Below are 15,406 nucleotides of genomic sequence, written 5' to 3' on the forward strand. Positions count from 1 at the left end.
CCAGCAAAACGGACGTTTAGTGGAAGTGTACGTTGCCTGCTGGCCTAATTCCGACTTCTGCAGATTAGCGCGCCCAAATTACTCATTTAGGCCTCAGTACATGTCTCTAGGTCGAAGACCACGCCACATTCATTAGGTTCACCTCCAGCCAGCTAGAGTCATCTTGCTGTCGTGACGTATGGGATGCGTGCTCATCTCGCATTCCGGAACCCCAGGGTTTGATTCCCGTCCAAGTCAAATTTGCCACATCGTCACAACTGAGGGACCCTACTTTTGTCCTCGTCGCGTAGTTGGCCATTTCGTCTGCCGCCTCTCGGACGCCGGTTTTCGACCTGCTGAGTCAACTAATACTTTCGCATGAAGAAGTAATGCGCAACGCAGTATCTCAAAGCACCCCATACCTGCTCCCTGGCCTCTCGGTGGCCGGAACCGAACTGATGCCACAAATTTTTCCGGAATTCATTGACGGAAGCACGTTGGTCAGCCCTAATTCGTGCATTATAGTTTATGGGCTAGCGTGGACTAACAACCGAAAAAAACATCCATACTCCTTTTGAAGATTGACGGGACCTGGCGATCTGCATAAAGCGCGCTGCCTGTCTGCTGGTCCGTGTATCGATGCGTCTCAGCACTTTTTCACGCTTGTTGCATTTACACGCGGGCGAGGGCACCAGTCGGCAAAACCATGTCCAGTCCTGTGCGCTTGCCGACAGCACTGAAGCCTTCGTGAGCAGTTTGTGTGTGCACGTGTATGTGCATATGTGTGCAAGTGTAGTGGCGCACCTGATTGTTCATCCACACCGAAAGCAGCAAGCCTGACCATTAGCAGGCGGACCTGGTCGGTGTCATTAACTTTTCTGTCGCCCTGCTATACTTACCGTTGGTGCTCAATCTTCTAACAAATCCCACAAAAACAGCCTTTTATTTTGCAGCTTGAGGACAGCGTACCAGATCAGTTGCGGAACTCACGTAAGTGGAACTGTGTAATCTGAAAGGACGTTTATTGTCTAAAAACAATTTTAGACGACCAAAACGACGACAAATAAAAACACAAAATACACGCCGTGAAAAGGCACTACTTGTGCAATGCCAAAAACTTGTTATCAACTTGGTCATAAAGCAGTGTGCGCTTTATTTTAGACAATACGTCAAACTAGGATCATTCATTGGTCCATCAGGCGCCAGCAGACACGGGTAGTCTTCGGAATCATTATTGCAGCCACCAGTCAGGCGATTCAGCAATAAAGCTAACATTTCTAGTGTGCTATTCTCGCTGACGTTCCTTATTGTGCGGGCACGTCCTGATACGCTAGTTGGGCACTCTTGGAAGCACACTCCATCCGAAATCTCCTTGGTCGGACAAAACAGCAGCGGGAGTGCACAGCGGTTCCACGAACCGCACATCTACCGTCAATGCGGGCACTGGTCTACTCGTTGAGCAACGTGTCCCTACGCTACAACGCGTCCACATTGCGGGCAATGCGAGACGCCAATACTGTAGAGTGCTCCGCCTAAAACATGTACTTGCTGTCGCGAAATCGAAAACGGGGAAATTGGCGGATACAAGGGCAGCGCAAGGATGATGAAAGCAATAAAAACAACAGTACGATCATTCGATGAAATGACAAGAAAAGGGCAACCGTTATACGTGGCCCAATACCCGCCAAGGAAAACGCGCAGCCCGCCCTTCTTTACATACACGCATATCACGATTCGTTGAAGCCGTTTTTGATTGGAATGAGTTTGACGCCAGGCGACACCGAATGCCGGAAGGAGTAACAAAATGAAAGCGCGCGGCGAGTTTGTGCGACAACGGCAACAGAAACAGGGCAGAAAACAATGTGTGTGTGTGTGTGGGGAGGGGGGTGAATAGCACCCTGCCGCCAGCTGTCCAGACACTGTGCGTCGTCCCACGCGCACGCATGACAGGAAGAAGAGAGCGCCCTTGAGGGCGCCTCAGTCGGTCTTTGCGGCGGCGGCCCTGCGCTTGGGCTTGAGGTAGGCGCCGTAGAAGAAGACCGCGAAGAGGACGAAGTAGGAGAGGTACATGAACATGGCGAGCAGCGCGGTCCGCTCGGAGATGGCGCACGAGGCGGCGCCGCGCTTGTTGGTGAAGAAGCCCAGTCCCGTGACGTAGGCGCCCATCAGCATCTGGCCGATCTGGAGCGAGGTGATGCAGACGCCGATCCAGCGCGGCATGCGCACGCGGAAAGAGCGCAGCGCGAAGTAGGAGTACATGAGCGAGTGGACCACGTAGTTCATGACCACGTACCAGCGCGCGGGCGCGATGTGCTGCTGGTAGAAGTACCAGGAGAACATGAGCACCGTGATGTGGTGGTACCAGTGGAGGAAGATGAGCTCCTTCTTGCGCAAGATGATGAACACCGTGTCGCCGAGTTCGGGCACCTTGCTCAACACGAACATCCACGTCCAGAAGCCGGACACGCGGTCGTACTCGATGTAGGAGTTGTTGCACACGGAGTGGAAGAAGCCGAACTCGCGCAGCACGTGGATCAGCTCGGGAATGGTGCGGCAGGCGCCCACCACGCTGAACACGGACAGCAGCACGTTCCACGCCTGCAGAGGCCGGGTCAGCCGGAAGGCCGGCCGCTGGGCCATGAACGCCTGGCCGCCGAACACCACCAGCATGTACAGCCCCACCCAGTAGACGGACGTGTGCCAGTTGCGGTTCATCCACAGCCGGTTCTGGTCCTTGTCGAAGTTCACCTCGAAGTCAAACTCGAACGAGTAGTTCGGCTTGATGTTGAGCAGGTTCAGCGGGGCCTCCACGCCGACGCCACCCATGGTGATGCCGCTGCACGGGGCCTTACTGCGAAGAGAGAGAGAGAGGGGGGGGGGGGGGGGGGGGGGTTGAAGGCAAAGCGCGTGGCAGGTCGAAAAAGATCATTCCGCTACTACTTACTACGGGGTCATCGGACACAATGACAAACACTCGAAGCGCTAGGAGACGTGCCCAACAGGCTTACTGTGCGAGCTGCAGACTTACGCTGCCCTACCAACGCCCATCGATCTTCCAAGCGCCACGATAATGGAAGGGTGGCGTTTCGTCTGTAGGGCACGCATTGAGTGCTCCTATTTCAGCGTAAAAAGAAAGCCACAGCACACTTACGCACCTTATTGCGCACATCTGCGTCTAGTATCCTTCGCGTAAGGCAAACAGTGCACACTTAATCTTGTCGCAAAACGAGTTAGGCCACATTGTGAGCATGAACTTCGACATGGGTGGCTGAAAGGGAACCTGCGTGGCGTTGCGCACAGCTATATCGCTCTATAGTTTGCGCGCTTGCAGAAGCAAACCCACGGTCCCGTAAACACCGGCGGAGGCAAATCCAGCACTCAACCCGACGCGACATCAGCCGCAGGTTGTGCGATTGCGTGCCCTTAACAGCAGCAAACGCGAGTCGTGTCACCGTGAGCGGCGCATTGCCCAAACATTGAGCGAAGCTTCACAGAGAACGAGTAGTGTCTCTTAAACAATCTTATTCAATATGGCCGGCCCAATTTATGTCATGCTACTAGTTACCCGTAAGGCTAAGTTCAGACTACCGACGCAAAAGCCATATCGTGATCTATAGACGTAAAAAAAACGGCGTGTCACGCAGTTCGGTTGTCTGAGACGTGAAATAACGTCATTCTCTAAAGTTATTACGACAGTTGCTGCAACATTCTGAACCCGGCCTAAGCCGTGTCATAACTGCGGTACGTAAGTACTTTCGGGGAACAAGTCGACAAGGTCACTGATTCTGCCTGATATCAAACAGCGACTACAGACAATTATTTTAAGTTTAACAGATACGCGCAGCAATCACATCCGGCTTCGATATATACTCTCAACACGACCACCAGGCATTTTGCAGTTGTCCCCGGTGAAAAGACGAACAATCAGGAGGCCGTGTATAGTACGGCACCCCGAAGTTCTTTTTAAAATTTTAAGTATTGAATTCATTCATTTGTTAGGCATATTTATTTACTTATTTTTCTTGTTTGTCTTGTAATCGAATTACCATAACAGGAGCTTGCTCAACTGAAACCGTTTGTTGAAGCCCCGTGTGTGGTTTCAATAAAAAAAAATCATTTCAGAATCAGTGATAAGGCTCCGTACTTCGTCAGATTTTTTTTTTCTTTTTGTACTTGTGTTGAGATGCAATTCGCGAATCGGAATGGCGAACCTGGCAAAGGAAAATGGCTTTGGTAAGCGCATTCGCTGGGCTTGCTCGTGGAAAGAGCCAAAACGATAACACTTTACTCAAGATTATAAGAAAACCGGATATGAACAGTCTCTTTTCGGTGTGCAAAAGTGTCTAGATCTTCCTGGTAAGTCACCTGCTTAACGACCCGTATTTTCATGTCACGTGTTGTTACCGCCTCCGATTCCATTCCGGGCAAATTCTACAAGCCATGAGAAATTATTTTTTCTCCTCCTGGGAAGCTACTCGCAAACTGAAGTATACAACCACGGAATAGTACTTACAAAATATAGTCATGACAGAGTAGTTACGTTTTCCACGTCGGTGCCACAAGGATTTGATCCTCACAGAGGGTTTTGTTCATCAAATCTGTGCTAAAAATGTCGCGGAAATTTAGAAAATTCGTGAAATTCCATGCCTACTTTTAAGAACATTTCGTGCGCAAAATAAAGAAAGGCAGCACGTCTCTCTCTCTCTCTCTGTCTCTATCTCTCTCTCTCTCTCTCACACACACACACACACACACACACACACACACACGCACACACACACACACACACACGCACACACACACACACACACACACACACACACACACACACACACACACACACACAATATTAGTCAGTCGAACTGGTCCAAGCGTATCAATCAATCAATCAATCAATCAATCAATCAATCAATTGGTCGCTCGGCTGCTGCACGACGCACGTATTTCCGTCAAGCTTCAAAACTCACCGCGTGTTGAGGAGGATTGGCTTATAAAAGCGGGGCACCCGTAGTTTCGCCAGAAAGCGAGAGGTAATGGCAGAAATTCAAGGTCCAGAATATAAAATTTCTAGAAGACCTAAGCACTCCTTGTGGTGTTCTGAACGCGAACGCGCTCGTGTTCGATTGCCGAACGGATGGCTCTCTTCGCCGCTCTCGCTGCTCTCGACCGGCAGCTGCTGTTGAGATAGACGGCTGAGAGTCCATCGACGTAGACGCCGCCCCGATGAAATTCGAAGAACAATTGCCCCGCGGAAGACAGTGTGCTCACTTTGTGTGCAGTCGCAACGTGGTGCCGCCAGTGGCACCTCCTTCTTCTCACCGTTTGTAACGGCACGTGCCCAGTGATGGTTGGTTGGTTGGATCCTTAAGTCATGGCGCGTACCCACGCGGGGGATTGGCCAAGAAGATAGGACTGCGTCGACCCACTGCCATCATCATCCGTTTCCCTTTTCGTCTCTCGGTTACCACGACTAAGAGGTTTGGTCAATCTCCCTAGTTCGTTAGCCTTGCATGATATACGCCATTAGCGAAAACATGCTTTGCTACTCGCCTAATTTCTGTTTCTGTAATCAGCACGCCCAAATAACTCCTGTATACCTCAGAGCATGTGTCTCAACACACGTTTCTAAACCGATAAGGCCACAGCGCATTTACTATCCCCCTCCACCCCTTTAATCAGCTGGAGGTGACTAAAGGGGCTGACTCTCGTCTCGCATTCTTTGGCGCTCTTTGTTGGCCTTGCTCTATAAAAAAAAAAAAACAATCATCATCATCATTGTCTCGCATTCCGGAGATCCGGGGTTCAATTCTCAGACCAAAATTTGCCCGTTTCCTTTTAAGCTCACTGCTTTGCTTCGTTTAAAGGAGCTTCTCTGGAAAGTTTGGCGTTGCGCAAAACTTTCTTTGACCTGTTTTCATTATTTCAGCTGTCGGCAATTTTGTGTGCTATCCTTCAGCCATACTGAGGGCCATCTCTTGCCCACAACGCCCTATTGTCAACCTACCCAGTTAACTCGTTAACCAGTTAACCCCTTAACACAGCTCGTCATCTTTTACGCACTGGTGCCGAGGATCACAGTAAGGCAGGTAAACTCGCCGGTATCATAGCAGGAGGCTCTTCGGGCAACCGCTCTCACCCTTGAGGACCCTCGAGTGGTGCGCACTCAAAAAGCCGTCCGCGTTAACGCTGTAGGACTGCTCGGACACGGGAATGACCTATGCCCGATTATCTCCACCAAGCTCCCCTTGAGCATGTGGTGAGATTGGGAGGAACAGATTGTGATAAATTGCTGTCTGCCGCTTTGCCGCTCAGTGTCGCTGCCCCATCTCGGCAAAGCTTCAAAATAGAGAATGCAGAATCTTGGCCCACAGCGTCTAAAATTCCAGCCACCGCAGTAAAGTACCCAGCATGGAGAATAATCATAATAAAAAAAGGAATGCCTGCACAACGGCACGAGCCCTACAGATAAATCCTTTGTACCCACTACCTAGCTTATTTCAAGCGTCGTCGGCAGATAGGGGCAGATAAGAGCAGTTCTCTATAACCCCGACACACGTAGAATACGTCGAGTACTGATATCGGTGTTTCCAGCTGCTACATTTTCCGCCCTGCAGTATCCCGTCTGCGGTAAAAGTAGGGGGGAAGGGGGTCGCTCAGAACGCCTAATTTATCTCTGCTCACGCATGGGTTGCGGCAGCAAAACTAGCGACAAGGAGGGGTCGAAGGTTCGTATGCCAGTGCGGCTGTCCCCAGGCTGCAGTTCGTCCCTACGGTTAAGGGAAGGTCAATCGAGCAGCTGAGTGAGGCGTCGTGTGATGCGTAGGCAGGTGCTTGCTTGGCTTCGTTGGTTGAGCACACAACAGGCACAAGTGCGCGCGAAGGGCGGCTTTAGGACGAGTAACAACGAAGTTTAACCAATAAAACGCCTTCGCAGTTACCTGCAAAGCGCTCACACAACACATCAAGAGACGTGCCTTGTATCCGGTATGCGGCGTGCCGCTATTCACGCGGAATGCTGGGCGGTATTCCCAGTGCTCGTACAAGGGACGGCACGATGAAAACTTGTGTGACCTCAGCTGCCACCCGAAAGGATTTATTTACTTATTTACTTTATTTACAGGATACTGCCAGCTTTACCTAAGAAGCCCTATGCTGGAGCGGACAAGCATAATCGAAAAAAAAAAGGGGGAACTGGAGTAGTTCTAGACAACTGTGCAAGATAACGCGCATATAACAATCAAACAAATGTTGTTCACACGGCAAAATAAATCAGAAAAAAAGAATGCAAAAGAATTTCTGGGATTTATACGCGATCGGCGTCCACCATTACAGGGAGTGGATCTCCTCCACAGTGCTGGCATAGATAGGCGATTATTCGCACCACTTCCGAGACATCGAACGCCCTATACTGACACTGGTCCACAAGTCTCGACAGGCTCTCACGCAGTCTGTTTGCTTCCAACCTGATAAGCCGCTCTCGTGTGAACATCGGCAAGCGCTTTACTTACTAGCGCAAACAGTCTCAGATATGCAAGGAAAGTACTGCGGCTTCGGTCCACTTGTTGCAGTTTGCCGTGGTCTTTAAAAAAAACGCGATTGCCCTTATCCGAAATAAAGTATATAATGCAAGCTCGGAATTCCGCTACAATGTGCCCAATCGCCCCTAAATTTGTCCGGATAGCCTGCTACAAACCGTTTCCTTCGCAGTTATACAACGTGTGGCTAAAACGAAAGCAATCGTCCTTTATAACATAGGCACCACTTTTCTTCCCATATGCAGAATGGAGCATCTACTGGCACGCACCAGGCTAATTCTGCTGCAGAATTGGCAGAAGTGGCAGGGAAGCCGTGAAAGTACATTCTCTTTACCGTGCGGCTGCTGGTCTGGCACAGCGGGAAGCATTGCGCACGATGGTACGAACGTGCCACTGAAAGTATGGGAGCAAATAAAACTTCACTTGAACGCGCACTCGCGCGCACAACATCTGTGGGCGCCTCCAACGGCCGACTGGCAGAGGCCGCGTTCAAAACACACTGCAATAGAAACTATTGCAGACCGAGCAAGCACGCGGAGCCGACGAAGACCAGACGAAAAAATGACTGTCCACTTGACATGTGAGGATTAAATCCAGCTCCAGGCGGTGCAGTTGCATCTGAGTGGCATTATTACCAAAGTGGCTAATTTATCGGAGTGGCACACCCGCACTCGTTTTAGGAATACCCAGACGGCAAGAAAACCACACTGGCTCGACCGTGTTATAGAGGCACGTGGGTATGCACTGCGATTTCTGCGTAAGTCCAACAGCAGACACCGAAAAAATTTCTCGGGCACTGGTCCCTAAACTTGTCCGTTACGGAACAAGTTTACGCACTACGAGGGTGTCATTGTTAGGGAATTCCGCCTCACTTCACTGTCTTATGCGTGTGAGTGGTGAACTACTAAATTACGCTAAAATACGAGTATTTTTAGCTGCCAGAGGAAATTATTCCTTCAACTGCCATTCTCACGGGCCGTAAATTTTTGTCCGTGACCGTACATCGGTACACCACTGCTACATCGAATGATATTTGGTATATCGCAGTGCATAACGCGGACAGGTCAACAACACAAGGCCAATGTTTTCGTCTGGGTGGCCACACGCCCACCATCCAGAGTTGGCGCGATGACTACTAAGCAAGAAATAACCGGTATATGGCATACCTTGCCGGCAGCGATGACGTAGTTACCACGTTACCCGGCAAGTTTATCAGAATCAGACGTGAACAGGATGCAGGAACGAGCTCTTCATGCCATCGAACCATAATGTTGATGACATTGACGGAAAACACAGGAAAGCTCCTTCGCGCGGCTCGTTGGTTTTAAACCAGTGAAGACCGCCCCTCCCTATATATATATATATATATATATATATATAACGAAAGATAGGTCGGCAGTCTACAACGCCAAAGGAGGCATAGGGGTGTGGTTAGGCTCTTTTTTTTACTACGGTTAATGAAGTTACCATTTTTTTTTAATATACGGAAGAAAGAAAGAAAAACACGCGCCCAGAGTGGGGACCGAACCCACGCCTTTTGATCGAAAGGCGTGGGTTCGGTCCCCACTCTGGGCGCGTGTTTTTCTTTCTTTCTTTCTTCTGTATATTAAAAAAATGGTAACTTCATTAACCGTAGTAAAACAAAGAGAGCCTAACCACACCCCTATGCCTCCTTTGGCGTTGTAGACTGCCGACCTATCTTTCGTTATTTCCTCAACGAGCCCCTCATTTCCTTACTATATATATATATATATATATATATATATATATATATATATATATATATATATATATATATATATATATATATATATATATATATATATATATATATATATATATATATATATATATATATATAGCTACTGAAGACCTACTGTGGTTTGTGGCTTCATCGCGCAGGTTCACTGTACTTTCAGGGCCATCGTATGGGCGTATCTGCTATAGTATTAAATGCTATAAGCCACAAACCACAGTAGCTCTTCTCTCCAATAATTGAATATCGATGAAAAAAAAAGTAAAACCGCGATTAACACGACTTCTCTGTCACTTAGATAATAAAACTTTTGTGCAGTGAAGTTAGAACTGTGCGGGGGAAAAAGAGTGTTCGATGGCGCAACATATACGACCCTGATCAACACTTCGACGTACGTGACATGTATAGCATGAACAGAAAGGCGTGCACGAAGTATGTAGCGTTTCATAAGAGGAAAACGGCACAAATACTGCCGAGCAACTTACAGGTGCGATTAGACCCGGGGTGCCGAGTATACGAGGGCATGCGAAAGGGATCCAGCGTACAAGATGAGAGGAGGGTGCGCTTGCAGTCCCCATGCATATACACACAGGTACGCCTTGATTGCACTCTCTTGCACCTTGTATACGAAGTTACAGAGGTAAAGTATACCGGCTTGGAGGACAAATTGCACCGGGTTACGCCACGTACTTTCTTCGACAACTTGGGCAAAACCGAAGGAGCTGGCCCTGCAGATATGCGTTTAGGGACTGGTAAAGCATGTAGCGCTTTTGAAAAGATGTAAATAATGCACAACACACGGCTGCAACGCGGCGCGTTGGCCTGTATACGCGCGTGTCGCGCATGTAACCATTTTCGTTTTCAGTTTACGAAAACTTTTTTTTACTGAGCTGCCCCTATCGTAAAGATCTAAACAATAATCACTCTCCTATGAGTGGAGAGTCAAGGTTTTTTTCCATCTGGGGCCCCGAAAGAGCGAAGGCCGACTCAGCGGTTATAGCCACCAGCGCCTCCGGGCAGCTAGCTGGCGTGACTGATTTTGCTACTGGCACAGAGAGTAGTAGTACAGCAGCAGGTGCTTGGATAGCTTGCAATACCACAAAAAATTAATCTGACCAATTAAGTCTGCTTACGTGCTTTGAAGGCGAAAACATTACGGCTTGCCCCGGCGATAATCACCAGACTTCTCTACGGCTACATCGCGTTCGGGTCTCTCTCTTCGCTTTCGCGATTCTTCGTCTTTTCGACAGGCCGACGGGTGAACTTGACGCCACAGCTTCCGCAGACTCAGAGTTCTCCGTGGCTAGGGCGCGCCTGTTCTACACGCGCGCCGTCACGTCACCTGTCACGCGGTATGACGGCAGCAGCGCACGCACTAGGGAAACTCTTGTTCCGCCGCTGAAATCGTGCTGATGCACACCGTGGTGGTGTAACACACTGTGGTGCTGCTGTGGATACCCGTGTTCGGTTCCCATACAAACTCCAACGTACCCAATTATCTTTTCAAAATCATTGATTTACTTCATCGAAATGAATCCACATGAATACTTTGCCACACGTTTCAACATTCTCGCAAGTTTTTTTTTTTTTTTTACTGTTTAAGGCGGCGGCCATATTATGTACCGTGAAAGAACGCCGGTTTTGGCAATGCAGTGACCGGTGGGTGAACACGGATGCCAAGCGGCGAACACGCATTCTGCCCAGGAATTACGTAAACAGAATAGCCAAACATCGTTCAAGGGTAAGACGGGTTGGAATAGCACGTAAAAAGTGGTGGCGCGACCTAATCAAAGAACGGCGGGTTGTTGACGCAGGAATTCGAGGAGGTTTGCAGGTGGGCGAATGTTAACACGGTTTCACGTATACGATGGACGCCTGTCCTGCCACGCCTCGCCCAGTCGCCTCTACTTCGTTCTGGCCTGGCCCCGGGTCAGCTAAACGATCCGCAGTGCTGATAAGAAAGATAGTTCCGTAAGCGGTCTTCTTGCGCACGCCGCTTCTCAGTTACGCGTAAACACTGTCGACACGTCTCCTCTCGCCAGACCCCGTACTCGAGATTGCAACAAATACAGAGCGCCGAGGCGCTAGGAGGGCAGTAATGTCACGCTTCAGTAAGTTCCTGAAGACAAAACAGGCCTCATATCGCCCATCTTGCCCGAATGCCCATCGCCACATGCCGAGTAGACTGTCGTCGAAATGGCTTGCCTACAGGTAGTGTTCGTCACATGCTGTTTGTATTTGTAACAACACTAACAAACAATGAAGGAAGCTCACACTAACGCGTAAGACTTGAAGGTAGCGAAGCTCTACGCAACTTTCACGGCCATCATTAAGTCCACGGTTGCAGCCGAATTGCTTCTTCTTCGTTGCCACAACTACCTTTATTCCATCATTCAATAAGTGTGAGCTTCCTTCATTTTTTCGGAAGTGATAATCACTGGACATCGCCTTGGAGGGGCGTACGCTATGACGTGTCTTTCTCGTTCCGAGCAAGTGTTGCCACGATTGCGGCGAACGCTGGAGTTCTTTTTTATAGGGGGGGGATCTTGGATAACCATCCTAAGTGGGTCTGCTTGGCTTGACAAACATGCGCCGGGGACGCTGGGTGGCCACCGCGACGCACGCACACACAAGCGCTCGGCCTTTTCTTGTTCTTTTTTTTAACTGCTGGGCGGTCGCCGCAAGTCACGCGCTCACGTGCGCTCGGCATTTTCTTGGTATTTTGAACTGCGGATACGAAACTGTAACGATTTGCTAAACAACTTCGCTGTTAAAACAAAACAAAAACTAATAACACTAACAATACTAAAAAAACACTTTAAAAAGCCCCTGCGTAGACGGGGGCGGAAGCTGCCTCATAACTGTACCTCGCCGACTATATTTTCCAAATCCCAGCTCACTTTCTTAGCCAGCACTGGACCAAAGTAGCAGAGATGTATCCGAAAGTTTAACACGGGCAGTTAGTCTACTTGGTCGTCGATCAGAGGCCTCGTATACAGCCAGAGCTGTAGAACTTCACAAGCGCTCGTACTTAATGGAGAAGGCTTTTTGAAAAACTCGCCATTCTGAGGCAGCTTTTTCTCGTGGCTTGTGTATACCGCAGGCAGACGTATACTTTGTTAGGCACACAATAATCAAGGTCTCTCCTCCTTGTGTGACAAGAACTGGTATCAACACACGCACCTGCTTTAAAGGTAACACTGAAATAAACTAGTCAGCGCGAGGACTGATGAAAGCAGCGCGATAGTTAACTTAGTGTCACTAAATAAGGTTTTATTGAGTACCCTCGTTTAATGACACCAGTAACCATATGCCGAGCTCTTATTCATAGCTGAGTTGGGTTATGTAGCTTAACTCGTGTGCTCTTCACTAGTCTATCTGTAAAAAAAAAGCTCAGGATAGAAAACGCCATGCACCCTTACCAGCCTCCTGATAGACTACCGCAGAGACACTACACTACGCTGATTTGCAGTGCGGTTTGATGCCACCTCAATCTTTCTCATTCTTATGTTGCTCTGTTTCATAAACGATAGCCTCTGGTTCTCCCCCGTTCCTGAGCACTTTACTCAAATTAAGCGTTCCCGCAGTGTGTCGAAGTCGGTTCCGCGCGGACTCGCAAGTGTGTCGCCCGGCCGACGTCACCTAGTCGGCGAGGAGCATGTTGCGGGGGAAAAAAGATACTTTCGAGCGCCCTGTTCTCCTGAACAACCGCTTGCACTAGTGGTGCAAGGCTGGAGAAACAGCAGAGCTGGCGGCCCCTCGATCTCCCTTCGTCGGAGACCCGGCTGTTGCACCTCACGCTTATTTCCGAACTTGCCGCTGAGAGTTCTCCACGACTGGCAGGCCCGGGTCGTTTCGTCCGCAGGCCCTCACATCTCTCCCAAAGTGGACTGCGTTAGCACGTGCTAGAACCCGCGGTAAAGTCCAAAGCCAACTCCCGCGCTACGAACGAAAAGGAAACGGTGTGCGCCCGGAATACGATGATAGCTCATTCGGGTGACGTTGGGTTCATAGCGCGAGGAACACAGGTATGATTCCGAGCGCGGGCAGCGTTTTTTTTTTTTTTTTTTCCAATTGGCTGCGTATGTTATTGTTCCCAACCGCTGCTAACCCCGCATTCTTCGGGCCTTTGTGGTGGCCCAGTGGTTAGATTGCCGGTTTCACGGCGTAACGGTCCCGGTACCTCCCTAACCACATTTTGTTTTTGAGCTTCGAGGTTTTTTGGTGCGACGGACGAAGCTCGGCCTAAAAAGCTCTGCTGTGAAAAGCGCGTAACTTGATCGACCGAATGAACTCAGAACGCTGTGACGGTATAGGTAACGTATTGGAATAGGTATAGGAAACTGCGCTGCCAGCGCAATTAGGGATTTCATCATTGTACGTTTCAGAAGGCCTGCGACGGTACAGGTAACGTACTACTCCAATACCCGTTAAATATAAATCAGTATCGCAGACGAAATAGTGATTTCCTGTTTTTGTGTGCGTGCGCTCACGCGCGCACCATGCGATAACGGTAAATGAGGGTACAGTTACTGCGAACTGTCATAAATGCAAGCCTATGAGCTTAATTACCAAATTCTTCAGGGAGAAGAGCGAATGTGTCCTACTTAATGTTTGAATATACGAAGTGCGATAACATTCCGCCGACCGCACCAAGCATAAAATCCATACTGGCTAACTTCCTTCAAAAGGGGAAAAAAAAAAAAACAGTGCATCAATGTATGACCCACCGGAAACAGCCGACTGCTGTATGGCAGTGGGAAAAAATAAAAATCGAAAAATAAACTCGGGTCACATTTCGTATCTGAGCCGGAAAATACAGTAACTGTTCGGCCCACACTTCGGTGCACCTTGGTACAAGTGGTCGGAAAAACACGCGAGAGAAAAAGGCGCTTACAGGTTGACGTCATCGCCAGCCAGCCAAGCATGTGTCGAACAAAGCAAAGATGAGTACAAAAAATGCCCGGCTGTTAGGGTTGCGTGGTCCGCCGCCATGCTTCAGGAAGCTCCTCTTTTGTTTTGTTTTTACTGCTCGCCGTCCTCAGACAGGGGCGTGCTTGCGAACCCAGCAGAGGAAATAACGGGCAGCGCACGCCTCGGGACTTTTCCTTCCAAAACGCCGCAGTTTCGCACGCACTGAAGTCAGATCACACGCCACCGACAAGGAAAGAACGTCGGCGACGTTCTCGTGTTCCGTTGTTCCCACGCGCGCCTGAGGGCACACGTTTCGCCCAATCGTGTCATTTAAACTGGCAAAATACCTTTCGGTGACGCAGACACCGCCAGCGCACATAGCCGTCGAAAATACGTTAGGAAGTCAGAAATAAAAGCGCGCTCGCCTCCTGACATTCCCAGACGGCAAGTCACAACAAACGCGAACACGCACCGCGTACACTTTATAATGCATTGCTTCGTACTTTACTGTTCAAGCACGGTGTACATACGTGAGCTTGCGGAAACAAGCAACTTGTGACACGCGTTCGCGTCATGCTCGACCGTCCCACAGGACGAGCAGATGTTGAAATTGTCTGGCTTATGAAGCAACGGCCAGCAGCGAATTTCCTGGTCGAAATGGACAAGTGTGCGGGGCACTCACAATAAGTGAACAGTACCGGGCCTCTCGTACTTGATACGCGCGCGCGCGTGCGTGCGTGCGTGCGCGCGTGCGTGCGTGCGTGCGGGGAGGGGGGGGGGGGTAGCATGGGCGTCTTATGGAAAATTTAAAAGAACACTTAGTTAACGCCTCGTGTAACAAATCTTGACTCTTCTGTTCCCCAAGCAGAAAACAGCCAAAAGAGTCATGCGAACGAAAGTTTTGTATGTCGCGCTTAAAAGCGGAATTCACTAAAATTACCGTATGTGCTCCCTATACGGAAACAAGGTCGCGGGCATGATTTCCACCAGCCGCCGCGCCGCCATGGCAGGAAAGCCCCCTTTCAGTGCTGCGCGCAAAACTTTTTTTCCAGTTCATTCCAAAGACTGAGTGTGGCTGGCGCTCAAACTACAACATGCCGGTAATTTGACATCGAAGTTATGGGTTCAACTGCCGAACGGTATCGAGGACGGCGTTATCCAAAAGCAATACGAAAGGGAAAAAAATACGGCCCAAGATTAGGGTCCATGTAACTCATCTCAC

General features: G+C 49.5%; 1 protein-coding gene across 4 annotated transcripts in view; it reads right to left on the minus strand.

Annotated features, from left to right (window-relative positions):
- Positions 1-984: 984 nt before the first annotated feature.
- Baldspot (elongation of very long chain fatty acids protein baldspot) overlaps positions 985-15,406 on the minus strand; it is a 140,175-nt gene continuing 125,753 nt past the window's right edge. For 3 of the 4 annotated variants that reach the window (XM_077678620.1, XM_077678629.1, XM_077678616.1), the window contains exon 2: positions 985-2,830. In XM_077678620.1, coding sequence (XP_077534746.1) covers positions 1,957-2,805 — 849 coding nt within the window. In that variant the 5' untranslated portion in view covers positions 2,806-2,830 and the 3' untranslated portion in view covers positions 985-1,956. Of the gene's footprint in view, positions 2,831-2,923; positions 2,950-15,406 lie in introns of those variants that run through there. The other variant, XM_077678609.1, reaches the window with a different exon arrangement.

The sequence above is a fragment of the Haemaphysalis longicornis genome, unplaced genomic scaffold (assembly GCF_048455015.1).
Source record: "Haemaphysalis longicornis isolate Haplotype H1 unplaced genomic scaffold, Haemaphysalis longicornis Haplotype H1 scaffold_1, whole genome shotgun sequence".
NCBI classification, from domain to species: Eukaryota; Metazoa; Arthropoda; class Arachnida; order Ixodida; family Ixodidae; genus Haemaphysalis; species Haemaphysalis longicornis.